Source organism: Rhinopithecus roxellana, chromosome 21, assembly GCF_007565055.1.
Source record: "Rhinopithecus roxellana isolate Shanxi Qingling chromosome 21, ASM756505v1, whole genome shotgun sequence".
In the NCBI taxonomy this organism is placed as follows: domain Eukaryota; kingdom Metazoa; phylum Chordata; class Mammalia; order Primates; family Cercopithecidae; genus Rhinopithecus; species Rhinopithecus roxellana.
In genome coordinates, this window is record NC_044569.1 from 9,175,882 (window position 1) to 9,193,714 (window position 17,833).

The window sequence follows — 17,833 nt, forward strand, 5'->3', positions numbered from 1 at the left end:
TTTCGTAATAACATATGGGGATATTTTAAAAAGTACTGTAAGTGGTTATGTTATAAAAAGCACAAATTTTAAGTGAGTAATTTGGGATAAATTTTCCTATGGCATCATATTTGGATTTCAAAAGTACTGAGTATCTAAGGTTGTAGACAGAGAAGTTAAGATGGAAAATCAGTCGTGGCTAAAAGGTGGTTCTCGTGTTGATGAAGCATTGATTTCAAAATATGTGAACAGTTTTTACAAAATCATTTCAGGACAGAGTAGGGGGAAAATTAGTATTTCTACATTAATACATATGTTATCTCAAATGTATATATTTGAATACTTTTTTTTTTTAAAATATAGTCGGGCTCTGTCAACCAGGCTGCAGTGCAGTGGCACGACCTCAGATCCTTGCAACCTCCACCTCCTGAGCTCAAGCCATTCTCCCACCTCAGCCTCCTGAATAGCTGGTACTACAGACATATGCCACCAGGCCTGGCTAATTTTTTTATTTTTTGTAGAGATGGGGTTTCACCCTGTTGCCCAGGATGGTCTTGAACTCCTGGGCTCAAGTCATCTGTCCACCTCGACTTCCCAAAAGTGCTGGGATTACAGGTATAAACCACCGTACCTGGCCAAATTAATACTTTAAATAGATGACTATTTTATCCCTATATTGTTTATTTATTCAAATAGTTCACAAGCCTTTTGTCTTTTTAAAATCTTTATTTCCATCTGCTGCCTCTTAATTACTGAAGAGGTGTTCTTTTTTTTTTTGGAGGCAGGAGCTTGCTCTAATGCCCAGGCTAGTCTCAAACTCCTGGGTTCAGCTCCTGGAATAGCTGGAATTACAGGCACATGCCACCATGCCTAGCCCACAAGACTTTTTAATTTTTTAATTCTTACTGGAGGAAAATGTAGATCATCTTATATTTTGGTATATACGGTATATAGAAGAAACTTAACTATATCATTAGAAAAATTTATAAACACAATGGCTACACAAGATACATAAACTTTAAAAATTATTTCTCTGACCATTTTGGGGCATTTAAGTCATTCTAACTTTTTATTATAAGCACTAATATGTTAACAGCTTTACACACATATATACAGTCAGCACTTCTGGTTATATCTTTGCAGCACTTCTGGTTACATCTTTTTGAATTTTTCACACTTATTAACAAACTGTTTTCCAGACAGCACTCTCAGCAACAGTGTATGATGCCAACATCACTCCAAGCTCACCAACATCTGAATACTATTTTTCTTAAATCTTTACCAATTTCATAGGGCAGTTTTTATTCAAGCACTTCTGTATGTTAATTACTGTGTTAAACTGAAGACTGTTCTGCAGTTTTCTAGTTGTAGTCTTCCCTTCTCAAAGTATCAGGATTTTGCTGGCTTAAAAAAAAAAGCTGCAGCTGTTTCTACTTTTATACCATTAGACCATTTTAACAGCATGGCAACCTGAGTTTGCCTACACCTACCCTTCTCTCTGGCTTCCAATCTTTCTCCCTTCTTATCCCTCTTTCTGTGTTACTGTCTGCTCTGTGTTGATCATTTTTAAATTTTTTTGGTAACATCTATATACAGTATTCTGTTAAAGTCTGAAAAAAATATTTTATACTTTTGTGGTTCTATCCATTTTCTTACTCATCGGTGATGTTTATGAATTTCCACTCATTTTTTCCTTAATTAGATTTGCTAGATGTTCTAGTTAATCTTGTCAGAAAAGCAACTCCTGGTTTCATTCTGCTGTATCGTCTAGAAATATTAAGACATTTGTTTCTTTATATAATACTTACAAAATTTGTTTTCCAGTCATTTAATTGTGCTCTTTATTATCTTGCTTTTCTCTGTGGATCTGCTTTTATTTCCTCTTCTTGATTTCTTAAGTTCATTTATTTTCATTCTTACCAAGTTTAATGAAGGTAACTATGAACTTTTACTGAACACGGAACAACTCTGGTCTCATCACAGAAGTACAAATGGTTATGTATACAATGTCTATAACTGAGACTTTCTACTTAATAAGAAACTGCATGTGCTGAAAAAAAAAAAAACTTAAAAGTTTCCAACTAGTATTCTGTTTCTGGTCAATTTTATCTTGTATTTCTAACAACTTTCGCTTTCTATATTTCGACAGTGTTATCTAGTGCTGAAGGCAGTACACTTTTCTTATTTTTTTTCCCCAAACAAAAGCTACATTCAATTAAGAAGGCAGTAATACACTTTTATCTTTGCTTTGTTCATATGCTTTTATCACAAAATTATCTTTTGTCATGCACTATTTCCTGACTTTAATTCTTTGTCTAATGTCAATACTGAAATTCTTACTTTGTCTTCAAAAGCATTTTTTATTTTTATTTTTTTTGTATTTTTCGTAGAGATGGGGTAAAAAAACAATTAGCCGGGCATGGTGGCATGCTCCTGTAGTCCCAGCTACTCGGGGGAGGCTGAGGCAGGAGAATGGCATGAATTGGGGAGGCGGAGCATGCAGTGAGCTGAGATCACGCCACTGCACTGCAGCCTGGGCAACACAGCGAGACTCCGTCTCAAAAAAAAAAAAAAAGAGATGGGGTTTCACCATGTTGGCCAGGCTGATCTTGAACTCCTGGCCTCAAGTGAGTCTGCCTGGGTTGGCCTCCCAAAGTGCTGGGTTACAGGCATAAGCCACCACACCCAGCCCTGAGTTTACTATACTTTTATCATCACCTCTCAAACGTTGTTGTTGGTTTTAATTTTGTATTTAAATTTCAGATAATTAAATTTTTTCATTTTTCCCTTTTCAAGTATGATCTGATACTTACATTCAATTTGACAATATTTACCACAGCTATTTAAACATCTTGTTTGTAATCAGTGCTCACTGCCAAAAGTTTTTATTCCATGACTTCATTTTTTTTTGTTTATAATTTGGCATCATCTCTTAATCAGTTGGAGTATATTCACAATTTTTGTTCAACAAGTAAAACGTTATATTCAGAAGGTGCGTTCTTTCAATTGCCTTTCCATGTGAAAGATAATTTAACTACATTACATGAAAATAAAGGGTAGAACTTTCTGCCTCAAAACTATAAATGATCCACTGCCTTCTGGCAATGGCTGACATTATATGAGTAAAGTATGGTTTTTACTCCTTCATGTGTAATATAAAAGTAACATTACCTAATTATTTATAGGAATTATTTAAGACTTTATGAGGAAACAGCCATCTGTAAGACTGATGAAACTCTTTTTCATTGAATTTTGCCTGAAATATGGTAAACCCCTTCTATATAAAGACGACTTTCAACACAGTAAAGGTTTTTTTATCTTCAAAAAAAAAATTGTGTTAAAAAAAAAAATTGTCCTTCCCCGCAACAATGATCAGAATCAACCATCTAAATCACAAAAGTAAAACCACAGAGATGACTCGTTAACACCAGGACACCAGAAAAAGACATGAAGTGTTTGGTTAGTAGCTCTGTAATTTATAACAGAATGAAAAGAAGTCAGAGTAGCAGTGGTGGTAGCTATGCATGGGGAGAGGTTCTGCAGCAGGCTTAAAAGTAATAATGAATATTTCAGCAATTTATAGAAAACAGAAATGGGGCAATGGCATTATGACTCCATTCACACAGGGTATATGTAGTAAACACCTAGGTTACTAACTTCATCATTCTTAGCTAGTTAGCTAAGCATGATTCTAGCTGGTCAGCAATATTCTAAGGTTTTGCAAACGTTTTGTATATTATAAATGAATCCAGAACGTTCTATCAAATATCATGTCAAACGAACTAGATGAATGTAGATTATCTGAAACAAACCTGTGTAGCTTTCATCATCATCAGATAAAGGCACCTCTCTCTTTAGTAGCAACTCCAACTCCTCTGTTTCTGCTACATCCACTGGACGCTCCCCATGTTTATTAGCTTGAAATGGATTTCCACCATGACGAAGTAACAGCTTTACTATCTGCAACAATAAAAAGCAAGACGACTTAGTCCCTTCACAGACTGTATCACTGCACCCATTCTCTTGATAATAGTCATACTATCCTTCTGAGTGTTATCTCATTTACTCTGAATCCATCCCTCACCATCTACTCTAAATTGTTATTCTCTTCAAGATCCATTTTCACTGACACTCCCCTATCTGATGACCTCAACTACTACAAAAAAATTTCCTCCTTAAAATTTAAACTGGGTTACTTTAGCAATTAATCTCATCATTTTTTCATCCTATTCCATCATAAAGTCAAATATTTATTGAGAACCTATAATAACTACACTTCCGAGTTCTGCTAATAAACCAATGAACAAAAATAACAAGTTCCCTGGCCTCTTGAAATATGTATCCTAGAAAAAGTTTCAAAGAAGTATTTCCCTTCTGCTTTAGGCTAATATCACTGTCAATGCTCTTAATCTTACTCTATTTCCCTTTTTTTTTTTTTTTTTTTTTTTTTTTTTGGGAGACGGAGTCTCGCTCTGTCACCCAGGCTGGAGTGCTGTGGCCGGATCTCAGCTCACTGCAAGCTCCGCCTCCCAGGTTCACGCCATTCTCCTGCCTCAGCCTCCCGGGTAGCTGGGACTACAGGCGCCGCCACGTCGCCCGGCTAGTTTTTTTTTTGTAGTTTTTAGTAGAGACGGGGTTTCACCATGTTAGCCAGGATGGTCTCGATCTCCTGACCTCGTGATCCGCCCGTCTCGGCCTCCCAAAGTGCTGGGATTACAGGCTTGAGCCACTGCGCCCGGCCCTCTATTTCCTATAGCCCAGGAACTGTAAGTATCACGGACTCCAAAGCTTAAACTTCAAGATCCTTCACTTTCATGGGTCCTTACAGAAGGATGCTGTTATCTAATTTTGTAGTCATCACTTTGAAAGGCCCTCTCTCCTTCTCTAACAAATTACATAAGCTTCAAGTTCCACATAACCAGGATCTGCCCTGTTAGTTATTATTTTTTCTTCATATCTTCTTCCTTTCATAGTTTTAACCTCTTTTTGGTTGGCTCCTTTTTAGTAGCCCATCTTTCCACAGTTCATATTTCTTGCACCTTAAAAAAATAATGGCATTAAAGAAATAAAACATGAACAAAACAAGGAAACTCTGTTGAAACCTATGTCCTCTTCCCCTAGCTAATCTTTCTTCTTCACTGTCAATCTCCTGAAAAGGCATCTGCCCCTGCAGCTGTTACTTATTGACCCTTCACTCTTTCACTGCAACTCTGCTACCATCAATCTTACGGAATGGCTCTTTTAAGACCTGAAAAGATCTAAACCAATGATGGTTTCCCTATGATGCTGTCCTTGATATACTTTCTCACGCTCTAATACATATATCATCTCTTTGGAGAACTTATCCACTCTGAATGTGATGACAATTATGAGATCCACCCATTCATTCTCTTGTCAAAACTGTTTTCTCTCTCAGCCCTCTCGAGCTCCAAACCCAAACATTCAAATATTCACTGGATACATCCACCTGATTGTATGTGTATTTTAACACAAAAGCATAAAACCAACAGGACCTGAATGGAGTTCACTAAACTTGTACTATTATCTTTTATCTATTTCCATTCTCAATAACTGCCACCAAAATTTACCCAGTCACTGAAGCCTTGAAGCCAGAATTTGGGAGTCATCATTAATTCTTTTTCACTCATACTCTACATCAAAGAGGTAGCCCGGTGTTACTGATTCTGCCTCCTTACCATCTCTTCTTGTTTTGATATTTTGTGTATTTCCATTAACACTGGTATGTTCTATCATACATATAAAATCAAGTCTCTATTCTATCATACATAAACCCATACTACAATTCATTAACACATTTCTCCCCTTGGACTATAAGCTTCATATAAAATCAAGTCTCTATTCATCTCTGCATTCCGAGGACATAACTATGGTGTTTTCTGGTACTTAGAAAATATATCACACCTTTAAAAATACTTAAATGAATAACATGAAAGAGATGGATATTAACTGCATTTACCATCAAAGGAACAATTTAAAACAAGATGCTGAAATCAGAAATTTGTAATGAATTAAGAATGATTCACAATGAATAAAGAAAAAAATTTTTCTAGATTACTGCAGAAAATGTGAAATGTAATAATGTGTAGAGAAAACAAATTACTCATACCAACTGTAACTGTTTAATTTTTATCAAATTACACATGCTTATGATTTTAAAAGATCAACTTTTAAAATCAACTTTTAGGTTTCCAAATCTGCTGGTGAAGAACAATTGTCCCTGATACTTATCTCCATATTCATCTACCAGGGTGAGAGAGGTGCAATTACTGGGCTGTGTAAAATTGGGGAGAGGATGTGAGGGCTAAAAAAAACCTTTATCTAATAGCTGTTTCCCGTCATATCTTAAGAAGCACTTCCAGAGGTCATTGGTGCTACCAATTCCTAAGCTTTTTTTTTTTTTCTTTCTAGGCTTCTGTGTTGTAATGGCTTTGGTTTCAATTTTCTTGTCTCTTTTAAATCAGAGATGGGCAAATTATGACCTACGGGCCAATCTGGTCTGCCAGTTAAGAACAGTTTTTATATTTTTAAAGGACTGTTGAAGGAGAAGAGTTGAAGGAGAGAGACGAGGTGAAGGAGGGAGTATGTGGCCTGCAAAGCCTAAAATATTTACTACTTGGCCCTTTATTGAAAAAAATTGTCAAACCCTGTTCTACATCAGTAACTGCTCATTTCTCCAATTTCCATCTTCCAAAATATTTGTTTCTTCTGTTCTTTGCACTTGTGGGTCTACGTCCTTTGAAACTTCCCCTTACTGTCATTTTAGGGATTTGAGAAAGTAACTGAAAAAAAAAATCTTCTAGTCATTATAAATAATACTGCAGTGGATATCTTTATGAGTTGAAATTTTTTCAATTTTAGGCTGATTTCCTTAGACTACAGCCCTATATTGAGAAAACAGAATAAAGAATTTTGATATTGCTGAAAACTTTCTATCCCCATCAGAAATACATCAATAAATACTTATTACATGACTATGAAGAATCAGGTACAGCTGGTTCATTCATGTTACAAACACCCTAAATCAAATAATCGAGATTTTACATATCATCCTTAAACGCAAGTAATTGTTCTTAAAGTTGCTTAAAACGTAACAGTCAACAATTAGAAGTAGGTAAAAATGATGACAAAAGAAGATAGGTATCTGAAATAGAACTAGAAATAAGGCTAGTATTAAAATGTGTATTATGGTGAGGTGCGGTGGCTGACACCCATAATCCCAACACTTTGGGAGCCTGAGGCAGGAGGATCGCTTGAGCTCATGAGTTCAAGACCAGCCTGAACAACATAGGGTCTCCACAAGGAAAATTTAAAAATTAACCTAGCATAGTGGTGCATGCCTGTACTCCAGCTACTTGGGAAGCTAAAGCAGGAGGATCGCTTGAGCCCAGGAGGTTGAGGCTGCAGTAATCTGTGACTGCACCACTACACTCTAGTGTGGGTGACACAGCAAGATGCTGTCTCAAAAAAAAAAAAAAAAAAAAAAGAGTTTTAGGAATTACTACACATTTACAAACAAGTCAAAAATTAGGTTCTTAGCAAGCTGTGTCAATCCTCTCTATAATAATTTAGACCTGGCTACAGAACTGTTGTATTTCTGCTTTTCCCATCTTAAAAACGCTTTATGGATGGCTGAAGCCGTCATGACTACTACTGAAAGAAAGAAATCTAATTATTTGGGAGTGGCTCAGAAATACACATTATGGATATACAGAAATGAATTTTTCATGACTCTCATTCTTCCTCCTAAGGCACAAGTAAAAGGAACAAGGAGAAAATAGCTCTCAGTAGCTCTTGAATGGTGACTGCTACTATCCTAGGCATGTTGGCAGGAGGAAAAGCAAAGGTCCCTGCCTCTGGGAAGAGACTGGAAATAGTGTGAGTCCTTGTAAGTACATGAGCTCAAAAGGTCAGCTTCTGGAAATATTCTGCAGCTATGTGCGTATTTAGAAACTTGTGTTCACAGAAACCATGTCTTAGTCACAGGCACAATTCTTTAAAATTACACTTAGAAATCGGGAAACCTTTATTATCATATTCAAAGGAAAATCATTCATTCCTGGTAAACTATCAATAATATTTTTTAAAAGGGCAATATTTAAAATATCAAAGCCAGAAAATAAGTCAGTTTCCAATAAATTCAGAGGAAAGGGCAACGTACCCTACATGTTGTCGGGCCTGATGGATTAAGTTTTTGTCATTCTGCCTATCCTCAGTTACCCATTCATCTACCTATCCATCTGTCTACAAGTGCATCCATGATGGATTTACTGAACATTTCTAGGTGACAAGCAGTTCCAGAGTAAATAACAGAAAACAACACAAAATGCCACCATGCACAGTAGCATTTGCAGTCTAGTGCCAGAAACATGACACTAGACAAGAATACCACTAAAAAATAAGGTAGTAAATGCTATGACATACGTTTGTACAAATCGCCAACGGAGCACAGAGAAAAGAGTAGATCACTGGTAAGCAAGAATCAGTTTAGAAAAATTATTTATAGGCTACATTTTTCTTCATTCAAAATAAGAGATCTTTACTAAGAAATATGGAAAAATGCCTTATAAAAATGTAATTGAGAAAAATAGCATTTTTAATTTCTGAATTTTAGGTGTATTTGACTGCACCCATAAAGGCAGCTTTTTAATCTTTTACCCCGATATTTCTAGACCATCTTAAATTTCAATGTGCATTTACATGTAGTGTCTTTTTTCTCCTTCGAAGCATCAATTTTAGACAGGTATTATTTATCATATAATTTAAAGATGAGGAAACGGAAGTTCCGAGGAGGGAAGTAACCTGCTCAAGATTACACAGTTAGTAAACCGGCCAGGCCAGAACTGCACTTGTATCTATCTTTACTCCAAATTCTATTTTTGTCTCAACTAAAGTAAAATGCCTTTCAAAAGATAGGCAATTCAACACTGTACAATTTTTACTATATATAATACAGTAAAATAAAGTATATATACACTTTAATACATCCAATTGTCTTATAAAACAATGCCTTGAAAAAAAAGTTTTGCCAAATTATTTAATCAACTGTTAAATTAAATGGGTTTTATGAAAAGAAAATGCTAAATCTAAACTATGAACTAATAAAAAGTAGAAAAAAGGGAAAACAAAATATAGATGAGTTGATCAAGCAATGAGTGGAATATGACACGGATCATATGACTAAGAAGTAAATGAAATTACTTTGGGTTGAATTTATATTTTGAAAATGTGTATTATTGATTTTTTTCTATCATACTTACATCTCTGTGCCCACTACTAGCAGAATCATGGAGTGGAGTGTCATCATCTAATCCTTGTGTGTTAACATCTGCTCCAGCTGCTATAAGTATCTTAGCAACATCATAATATCCAACATTGCAAGCTTCATGCAGTGGTGTCCAACCTAAAGTTAGATTATTGATTTAACATGATTCACTTGCATTACTTCAAAATAAATGCTTTTCATATACATACCTATGTATGACATATCAATTCTAAAATTGCACATCGTGCAAAAGAAAAAAGAAGTGATAAAGAAGCTACTAAAAATAAATATCTAAGAACACCACCAATTTACTGAAGGTTCATTCAAGATAATCTTACAGTTGACCCTTGAACAAGGTGAAGGTTAGGGCTGTTAACCCCCATGCAGTCAAAAATCCACATATAATGTTTGACTCCCCAAAATTTAACTACTAATAACTGACTGTTAATTGGAAGCCTTACCAGTAACATGAACAGTTTGACTAACACATATTTTGTATATATATTAAATATTGTACTGTTTACAAAAAAGCAAGAGAAAAATTGTTATTTAACAAAATCGTAAGAAAAATCTATTATTAAGTAGATCATCAAAAAGGTCATCTTCATCATCTTCACGGTGAGTAGGCTGAGGAGAAGGGAGAAGAGGGGTTGGTCTTGCTGTCTCAGAGGTGGCAGAGGGAGAAGAGATAGAAGTAAAGGTGGGAGAGGCAGGCACGTTTGGTGTAACTTTACAAAAATACACTGTAATTTGTGTCTGACGTTTTTGCTTTTTCATTTCTCTAAAAATGTTTTAACACAGTACCACCGTCCTTCTTCCACTGTTTGCTTCAGTTTCAGTGCCTGGATCATACAAGCACTCATGTTTAAAAAAAAAAAAAAAAAGTCAAAGCAACCTTAAATTATTGGAAACCTCTAAGGTCAATCTGTTTACTGGCATGGCTTCTTCTGTCTTCTTCCTCATCACCTGAAACTGGTTTGGAAGCACTCAGCTCCATCAAGTCACCTATTAATACCTCTGATGTGGTATCTACTAGCTCCTCAATTTCTCCAAGATCCATATTTTGAAACTTCACCCCCTACCTTTTTTGCCATATCCACAATCTCTTTCATGATTTCCTTGACTGGTTCTGTGGTAAATCCTGCAATGTCATGTTCAACATCTGGACACAGTTTTCTCCAGGAGGAGAGAGCTTTCACAGCTTTTTCTTTAACAACGATGGCTTCAACGGTGTAATCCCTTCCAGACTTTCTTTCTTTTTTTTTTTTTTTTTTTTTTTTTTGAGACGGAGTCTCGCTCTGTCGCCCGGGCTGGAGTGCAGTGGCCGGATCTCAGCTCACTGCAAGCTCCGCCTCCCGGGTTCATGCCATTCTCCTGCCTCAGCCTCCCGAGTAGCTGGGACTACAGGCGCCCGCCACCTCGCCCGGCTAGTTTTTTGTATTTTTTTAGTAGAGACGGGGTTTCACGGTGTTAGCCAGGATGGTCTCGATCTCCTGACCTCGTGATCCGCCCGTCTCGGCCTCCCAAAGTGCTGGGATTACAGGCTTGAGCCACCGCGCCCGGCCCAGACTTTCATGATATTCTATCGGAGTTCTCTTCTACAGCGTTGTGTAATGAGCCTTAAAGTGCCTTATGACCCTCTAATTAGAGGCTGGTTTAGAAACACTGTGTTTGTACCCCACTTCAATGCCTCTGGTGTTGAATTCATAGGGTTCTGGGAGGCCAGAGGACACTAAAAGACAGCCTCCTTCCCGGCAAAGTACTTACTGACTTCGGGAAGAAATTAATGACATCAATCCAGAAAAGACTTCTCACTGTCCAGGCCTTCTTGTTATATAACCAAAAGACTGGCAGCTGGGTTTATCTTTTCCCTTCAGGGTTCAGGGGGCAGTCCTGACCATAAACCCAGCTGTATTTACATAAAACAGGAGAGTTAGCTAATCCCTTCGTGCCCTAAATCTTGGTGCTTGCTTCTCTTCCTAACAAATGTCCTTTGTGGATTTTTCTTTTTCCCAGAATAGAGTACCTTTGTCCACATTAAAAAACTGTTCAGGCAGATATCCTTTCTCCTCACTGATTTTAATGGTATCTGGGAATTCATCTGCTGCTTATCAATGGACAGAAGCCACTTCGCCTGTTATCTGGGCATTTTTTTAAAAACTAAACCTTGCTCTAAAATTATTAAATCATCCTTCGCTGGCGTTCAATTCCCCAGCTTTAGATCCTTCACCTTCCTTAAAATTGTTGTATCATTACTTCACGTTTTCTTCAATCTAATCTAGAGGTACACCTTTTTTTTTTTTTTTTTTTTTTTTTAAGCAATCTTGCATCCACATAAAAGCTGCATGAGACAAAAGAATGTTTTACAAAAAAGTGCAGTTTTCAAACCCACTAGCACAGATGCAGCAATAGCTTCACAAATTTCCTTTCCTTTTTTCCACTGGTCCTTATGCTGGATTCATTTATCTTCAAATGGCAGGTAACCACAGCTGTAGACTTCAATTTATAGTACATTATCAAGCAATTCAATTTTTTCTTTTAATGTCTTAACTTTTCTGTTTCTTAGGAGCACTTCTGGTATCACTAGGAGTACTTAAAATGGGTCCCCTGGTGTTATTCAAGGCTTACAGTATTCTACTAAACACGATGAAAAATATGCAAGAATCAGATGTTTCACTGTGGCATGCAACTTACTAGAGAGATGAACTGCTTATGTGGAGATGATTTGTGTCAGTCACACATGGTGTTTTAAGCAGACAGTCCCAACATTTGAGCTCACCACAACGGCAACAGGAGGTAGCTATGCAATTATTACAGGAGTACAACATGTACTACGGTAAATTTTATGCAGTTATGATTTAATACTGTATCTTTATGTTAGCTTACATTTCTCCTGACTCTGAATGGTGCTATGTATAGCCTATGTTTGTATGCATATGTTTTAACTTTTTAGAACAGATTTGTTTATATTTTACGGTAGTAAGTGATAGAACAGTACCTAGGTATCTTTTATGCACTTTTAATGCATTTAATTTTTTCCTATTTTCAATATTTCTAGGCTATGCAGTTCATCTGAGTTTTTCCAAATTGTTCCAAATCTCAAAAAAATTTTCCAATATAATTACTGAAAAAAATCCACATATAAGTAGATCTACACAGTTCAAGGGTCAACAGTATTTCCACTGTGCTAAATTATCTGACAAAAGTATTAAATATTTAAGCTTCCAATAAATATAAGCTTGAAATATTTTAAATAATTTAAACTATGAAAAAGAATATTAAAGGGGTGAAATATTAATAAGCTTGATTAGTGTCTTTCAGTAAACAAAAATCCTAATATCTTAAGGGCTTTATTCTGTTGATACAATGTTTTCTGGACTTAATAGTTATTTTAACTAAAATAAACTTAATTACTTTTGTAATTAAAAAGTTACATGTTCACAAAATAAATATTAGATAAAAATACAAAGAAAATAAAACTGTCCATAATCTCACCACCCAGATATAATAATTTGAAGAATCCAACATAGCATCTACTAGCTCTCCCACATATGTATAAAACTTAGAGGAGTAACAACCTGCTTCCTCTACTTACTAAAGTGAAAATAATTACCTATGTCATCATACTTTCCTACAACATAGTATTGTACTAATCAAATATACCATAATTTCCTTCAACGAGTTCCTATTACTAAGGGTACAGATTATTGCTAGTTTTTAATTAGAAACAATGCTGTAACAAGTATCATTACAACTAAACCTTCATGTTCATCCATGATTAACTATTTAAAATAAATCCTTGGAAGTGGAATTGTCAGATGAAAGAAATATTTTTTAGATTTCTGATAAATAATGTCAAGTTTTCCTCTAGAATAAATGCCATGCATTTTAAGTCTCATTATTTAAGGTAGATACCGTATATCACACCATTCCCCACTCACACCAAATAAAGACCTAAATTCCAGGTGTATTATAATAGGGCTACATGTAAAAACAAAACAGAAACAAAATTTGAAAAAACAGAAAATATAGGAATAGTTCTATGATACAGAGGAAGAGAAGGCCTTCTTAAATACCAAACCAAGAACCCATAAAGTTCAATTGATCTGATACATAAAAGATGAAAACTTTAGTACAATCAACACTGTAATGAGAGTGTATTCAATCTAAGCCACAGACTGTGAAAATCTTTACATATTTGATAGAGAAAATCTAGACTAAATAAAGGCTCTTGTAGGTTAAAAACAGTACTAAACCAAAAGAAAATGAGCAAAGGAGTGGATCCAACAATTCACAAAACACACATAAATTCAAAATAAACATAAGAAATGTTTACCATCACTACTGATCATGAAAATCCAAATTAAGATTTTTCATTCGTCAGATTGTTAATAATTAAAAGTTGATAACATCCAGTTTTAGTGAAGCTATGCGGAAAACGGCTCTTTCATATACTCTTGATGGTAGTATGAACTGATACAGAATTTTTGGGGGGACAATTTCCACTATTTCAGAAATTTAAAACATGTATCTTTTTTGATTTAGCAATTTCACTTCTACTGAAATACTTCCATAAATATACACAAAGATGTTTCTATATAGGTATTTACTGCAGTGTTGCCTTTGGAACGCTATACCAGAAAATATTATGCAGCTATTAAAAATTAATGAAGGCCTACCTATATAAACTGACCGAAATATCTGTAAGACATTAAGGCAGACTAATACAGATGCAATAAGTTCATTTTAAAAAGTTGATATGTAAGCAAATTATATATATATAAAATAAAAATGAACTGAATGAGTAACCTTCTAAGTGTTAACAATAGTTCTATGGAAGAGAAAGAACCTGTGTGGGAGGGAGGGTAAGGCTGTGCAGCATGTGAAGTTAAAGAAAATTTTTGTATTGTTCTCTACATACTTTTACTGTTGAATTATTTACAGTAAGTATGTACTGGTATGCTACTTGAATACTGAAAATGAAAGTAACAACACCACACTGTTACAGTCCTCATGGTTCAAGCTAATAAATGTTCTTAAAATACTTGTGAATGAATCAACTACTTTGAAAACATATAACTCAATCTCATCTAGGGCAAAACCTAACTTGGATAAAGAACGATACAGCAAGTAATACGTCAACTAAAGTATAAGTTTAGTGTGTAAAAATATGAGTATTGACATGGAATTGCAGTAGAGATCAGGGGTTTTATGTGCAAACTCCACAAGTTTTGTAATAAAGAATATTTTTAGAACGCTTTCATTTCAGCAAAAGGAATAAAAGAATATGGATTAAATTGTAATCAGGATCCGTTTAAATGTTAGTGCCTGAATAGTAGGTATTGAACTACTAGTCTTACCTGCAAAATCTTTCACATTCACATTTGCCCCTAAACTTATTAATTCTTTAACTTGTTTCACATCTCCTCGAATAGCAGCCATGTGTAAAGGAGTTTCACCACGTTCATTTCTTTTATTAACTTTATCTTTCTGTCGAGATGAAGAACTAGGAGTTTTCTTTTGGGCAGGTGTTGTTTGTGATGGATGATTTGGTGTGGAATCTATAAGAAAGAAGAAAGTTAGCAGAAGTTCTAGGCTAAATATTTTGTATACTTACTTAAAGGTTTTTATTGGTAATATGCTAATCTCCTGAAACACAAGGAATACCTTCTCCCCCTAACCACCTAAACGTTAACTTGGGTGATATGTTAGTGACCCAAACACACAGAGATCTTCCCTTAGGGCTATCAAATATCATAAGCCAATTAAAAAAAATGTTTTGTCAATTCATAAAATTGGTTTAAAATGATAAAAGTATCAAATATGTATTTTAAAATGTTTGCTTAATGAATGATGTGATGAACTACAAAATATTTTTCCGAGGTATGTTATGCTATTATTCTAAGACCTAGAGGAAGTGAAATTGAAGGCTGGAGTCCACACCTCTGACTCAGACAAAGCATTGGAGTTCTGTTCTTATATTACGTGTAAATCAAGGTCATAATGATTTCATATTATATATGAAAGAGAAAAGTTACAAAAAAAAAGGGCAGTCTGGAAAGGGGCCTTTAAAACCTGTGCTTTGCCTTCTCATATTTTGATATTTGTTCTAGTTTCTATATTTAAAACAATAAGCTAAATTAGATGATGCCCAAAGTCTCCTCCCCAATTTCAAAACTACAAAAAAAACAAAAACCGGTTTCTTAATTAAGGATTCAAGACATATATACAGTGTTAATTAATTCTGAAAATTTATAACTATCTAAAAGAAACTGCTCTAAGAGAAAAGAAATCTATGGAAAATAACTTTTTATCAGTTTAAAACCTAACATGATTAGAGCTCTAAGGCAATACCATCCTTTCCTCAATTTAAAAAAAAAAAAAAGTATTAAGGTTCACCTTTTAGACTTTTTTTTTTTTTTAGATGGAGTCTCGCTCTGTTGCCCAGGCTGGAGTGTGGTGGTTTGATCTCGGCTCACTGCAACCTCCGCCTCCCGGGTTCAAGAAATGAAATTCTCCCACCTCAGCCTCCCGAGTAGCTGGGATTACAGACATGTGCCACCATGCCCAGCTGATTTCTGTCTCTTTTAGTAGAGACAGGGTTTCACCATGTTAGCCAGGCTGGTCTCAAACTCCTGGCCTCCAGTGATCCGCCTGCCTCAGCCTCCCAAAGTGCTGGGATTACAGGCGTGAGCCACCATGCCTGGCCCTACCTTTTGGACTTTAAAGTACATTGTCTGAGTAATAGTTTCCTACATAAGTTTTTCTCGAAATTTACACTCCCTAAGAGAAGGGCCTTATCTATCTTACTCATCACTGCTTAGAAGACCTTTTACATACCACAGTGGTATTCAAGAAATATTTGTTTAATGAATAAATTTTAATATAATCCTTATAGTCAAATTATTTGTCAAGAGAATTTGCTTACTGAATTTCTTAAAATCTAAAGACGTATCTAATGAATAAAACAATTAACCATAAATTCCAAATATATCTGTATGATGGCAAACATCTTGATATTTCAAGTTTTCCATTTTAATTCTATACATATTAATACAGAGAGTTGACTAAAAATCACCCTTAAAAGGACCAGCTGCAGAACAGTATGATAGTATATTCCTATTTATACTAAAAAAAATAAAAATAAAAAAAATTAACCCATAACAAAAGATACATATTTGTATGTTTATGCCTAGAAAAGCCACACAAATAAAGATAAGAAACTGTTAACAGTGGTCACCTCTTGAGGGGAGGTGACTGGAGATGAAAGACTTTTACTTTTTATCTGTTGGTCTTTTAATTTATTCTAAGAAGGACAAAGGTTCACGTTATTTTAAAAAATCAGTTTTAACAAATGTCTTTCCATTTAACTATTAAATCAGACTTAAAGTCAAAATTTTACAGAAACAAAGGTTTTACATGGTAAAATGTCTTCAATTTGGTCACAGACTTTCCCACATTGGAGGTGGAAAAGGTAGGAGTAACCACAACGTACTCTATTTTTAAAAGCAGGAAGCCCTAAAGCGTTTTTTTTTTAGCAGTGACAGATATTAGATACACTTATGCTTCGAAATTATAATACTCAGAAACTCTTAAGAATTTAACCATGTCATCCCATTTTTTAAAAAGGGCAATACAGGAAAAACTCACTGAAAAAGTATCTTTTTCAATACATTTCAACATGATCTGTTATGTAACCCAGAGTCTTACATAAAATTGCTTTGAATTCAGGGCCAACAGAAATTTTCTCCAGACAAAAGTGATTTATTTATTTATTTATTTATTTATTATTTATTTTTTTTGAGACGGAGTCTTGCTCTGTCGCCCAGGCTGGAGTGCTGTGGCCGGATCTCAGCTCACTGCAAGCTCCGCCTCCCGGGTTCATGCCATTCTCCTGCCTCAGCCTCCCGGGTAGCTGGGACTACAGGCGCCGCCACCTCGCCCGGCTAGTTTTTTGTAGTTTTTAGTAGAGACGGGGTTTCACCGTGTTAGCCAGGATGGTCTCGATCTCCTGTCCTCGTGATCCGCCCGTCTCGGCCTCCCAAAGTGCTGGGATTACAAGCTGGAGCCACCGCGCCCGGCCGATTTATTTTCTTGAATCAGTCAATGAGAACTATGTAACTCAAAATTTTTCCTCTGTACTTTTAGCTGCCAGGATGTGAATAGTAATAACTGTCTCAGGCCAACTGTCTGGATTTTATCTACCTTTTTAGCTCCCTTTTATAAATCAGCATGCTGTTTGGTTTGTTCCCTTTTTGTTTTTGTCCTGCTGGTAAGTCATCATCAATTATCTTTGGAGCACACAGTATATAAACAAACATACATACATGTGGCACAACACCTTAACTGGAAATGTGACATGAAATATGAAATAAACATAATATACTGCTGACATTTTTCCTTATAAAAGAATTCAGATCTTAATAAAATATGGATTACACATAGTGTAAAGAGCCCTACTCTTGTATAGCTTCTACTTTAGCAGAGGATACAGATGATAAACTGTCACACAAATAATCATAAAATTACCACTGACTTATGAGTAATTCTGATTAAATCCAAGAAAGAATC

The 17,833-nt window shown here is 35.4% G+C and overlaps 1 protein-coding gene across 13 annotated transcripts in view; it reads right to left on the minus strand.

Moving 5' to 3' along the window:
- Positions 1 to 17,833, minus strand: part of ANKRD12 (ankyrin repeat domain 12) — a 138,445-nt gene that overhangs the window by 53,841 nt on the left and 66,771 nt on the right. For 12 of the 13 annotated variants that reach the window (XM_030926015.1, XM_010373410.2, XM_010373420.2 and 9 more), the window contains 3 exons: positions 14,623 to 14,823; positions 9,258 to 9,400; positions 3,792 to 3,939 (listed from right to left, as the gene is read on the minus strand). In XM_030926015.1, coding sequence (XP_030781875.1) covers positions 3,792 to 3,939; positions 9,258 to 9,400; positions 14,623 to 14,823 — 492 coding nt within the window. Of the gene's footprint in view, positions 1 to 3,791; positions 3,940 to 9,257; positions 9,401 to 14,622; positions 14,824 to 17,833 lie in introns of those variants that run through there. The other variant, XM_010373421.2, reaches the window with a different exon arrangement.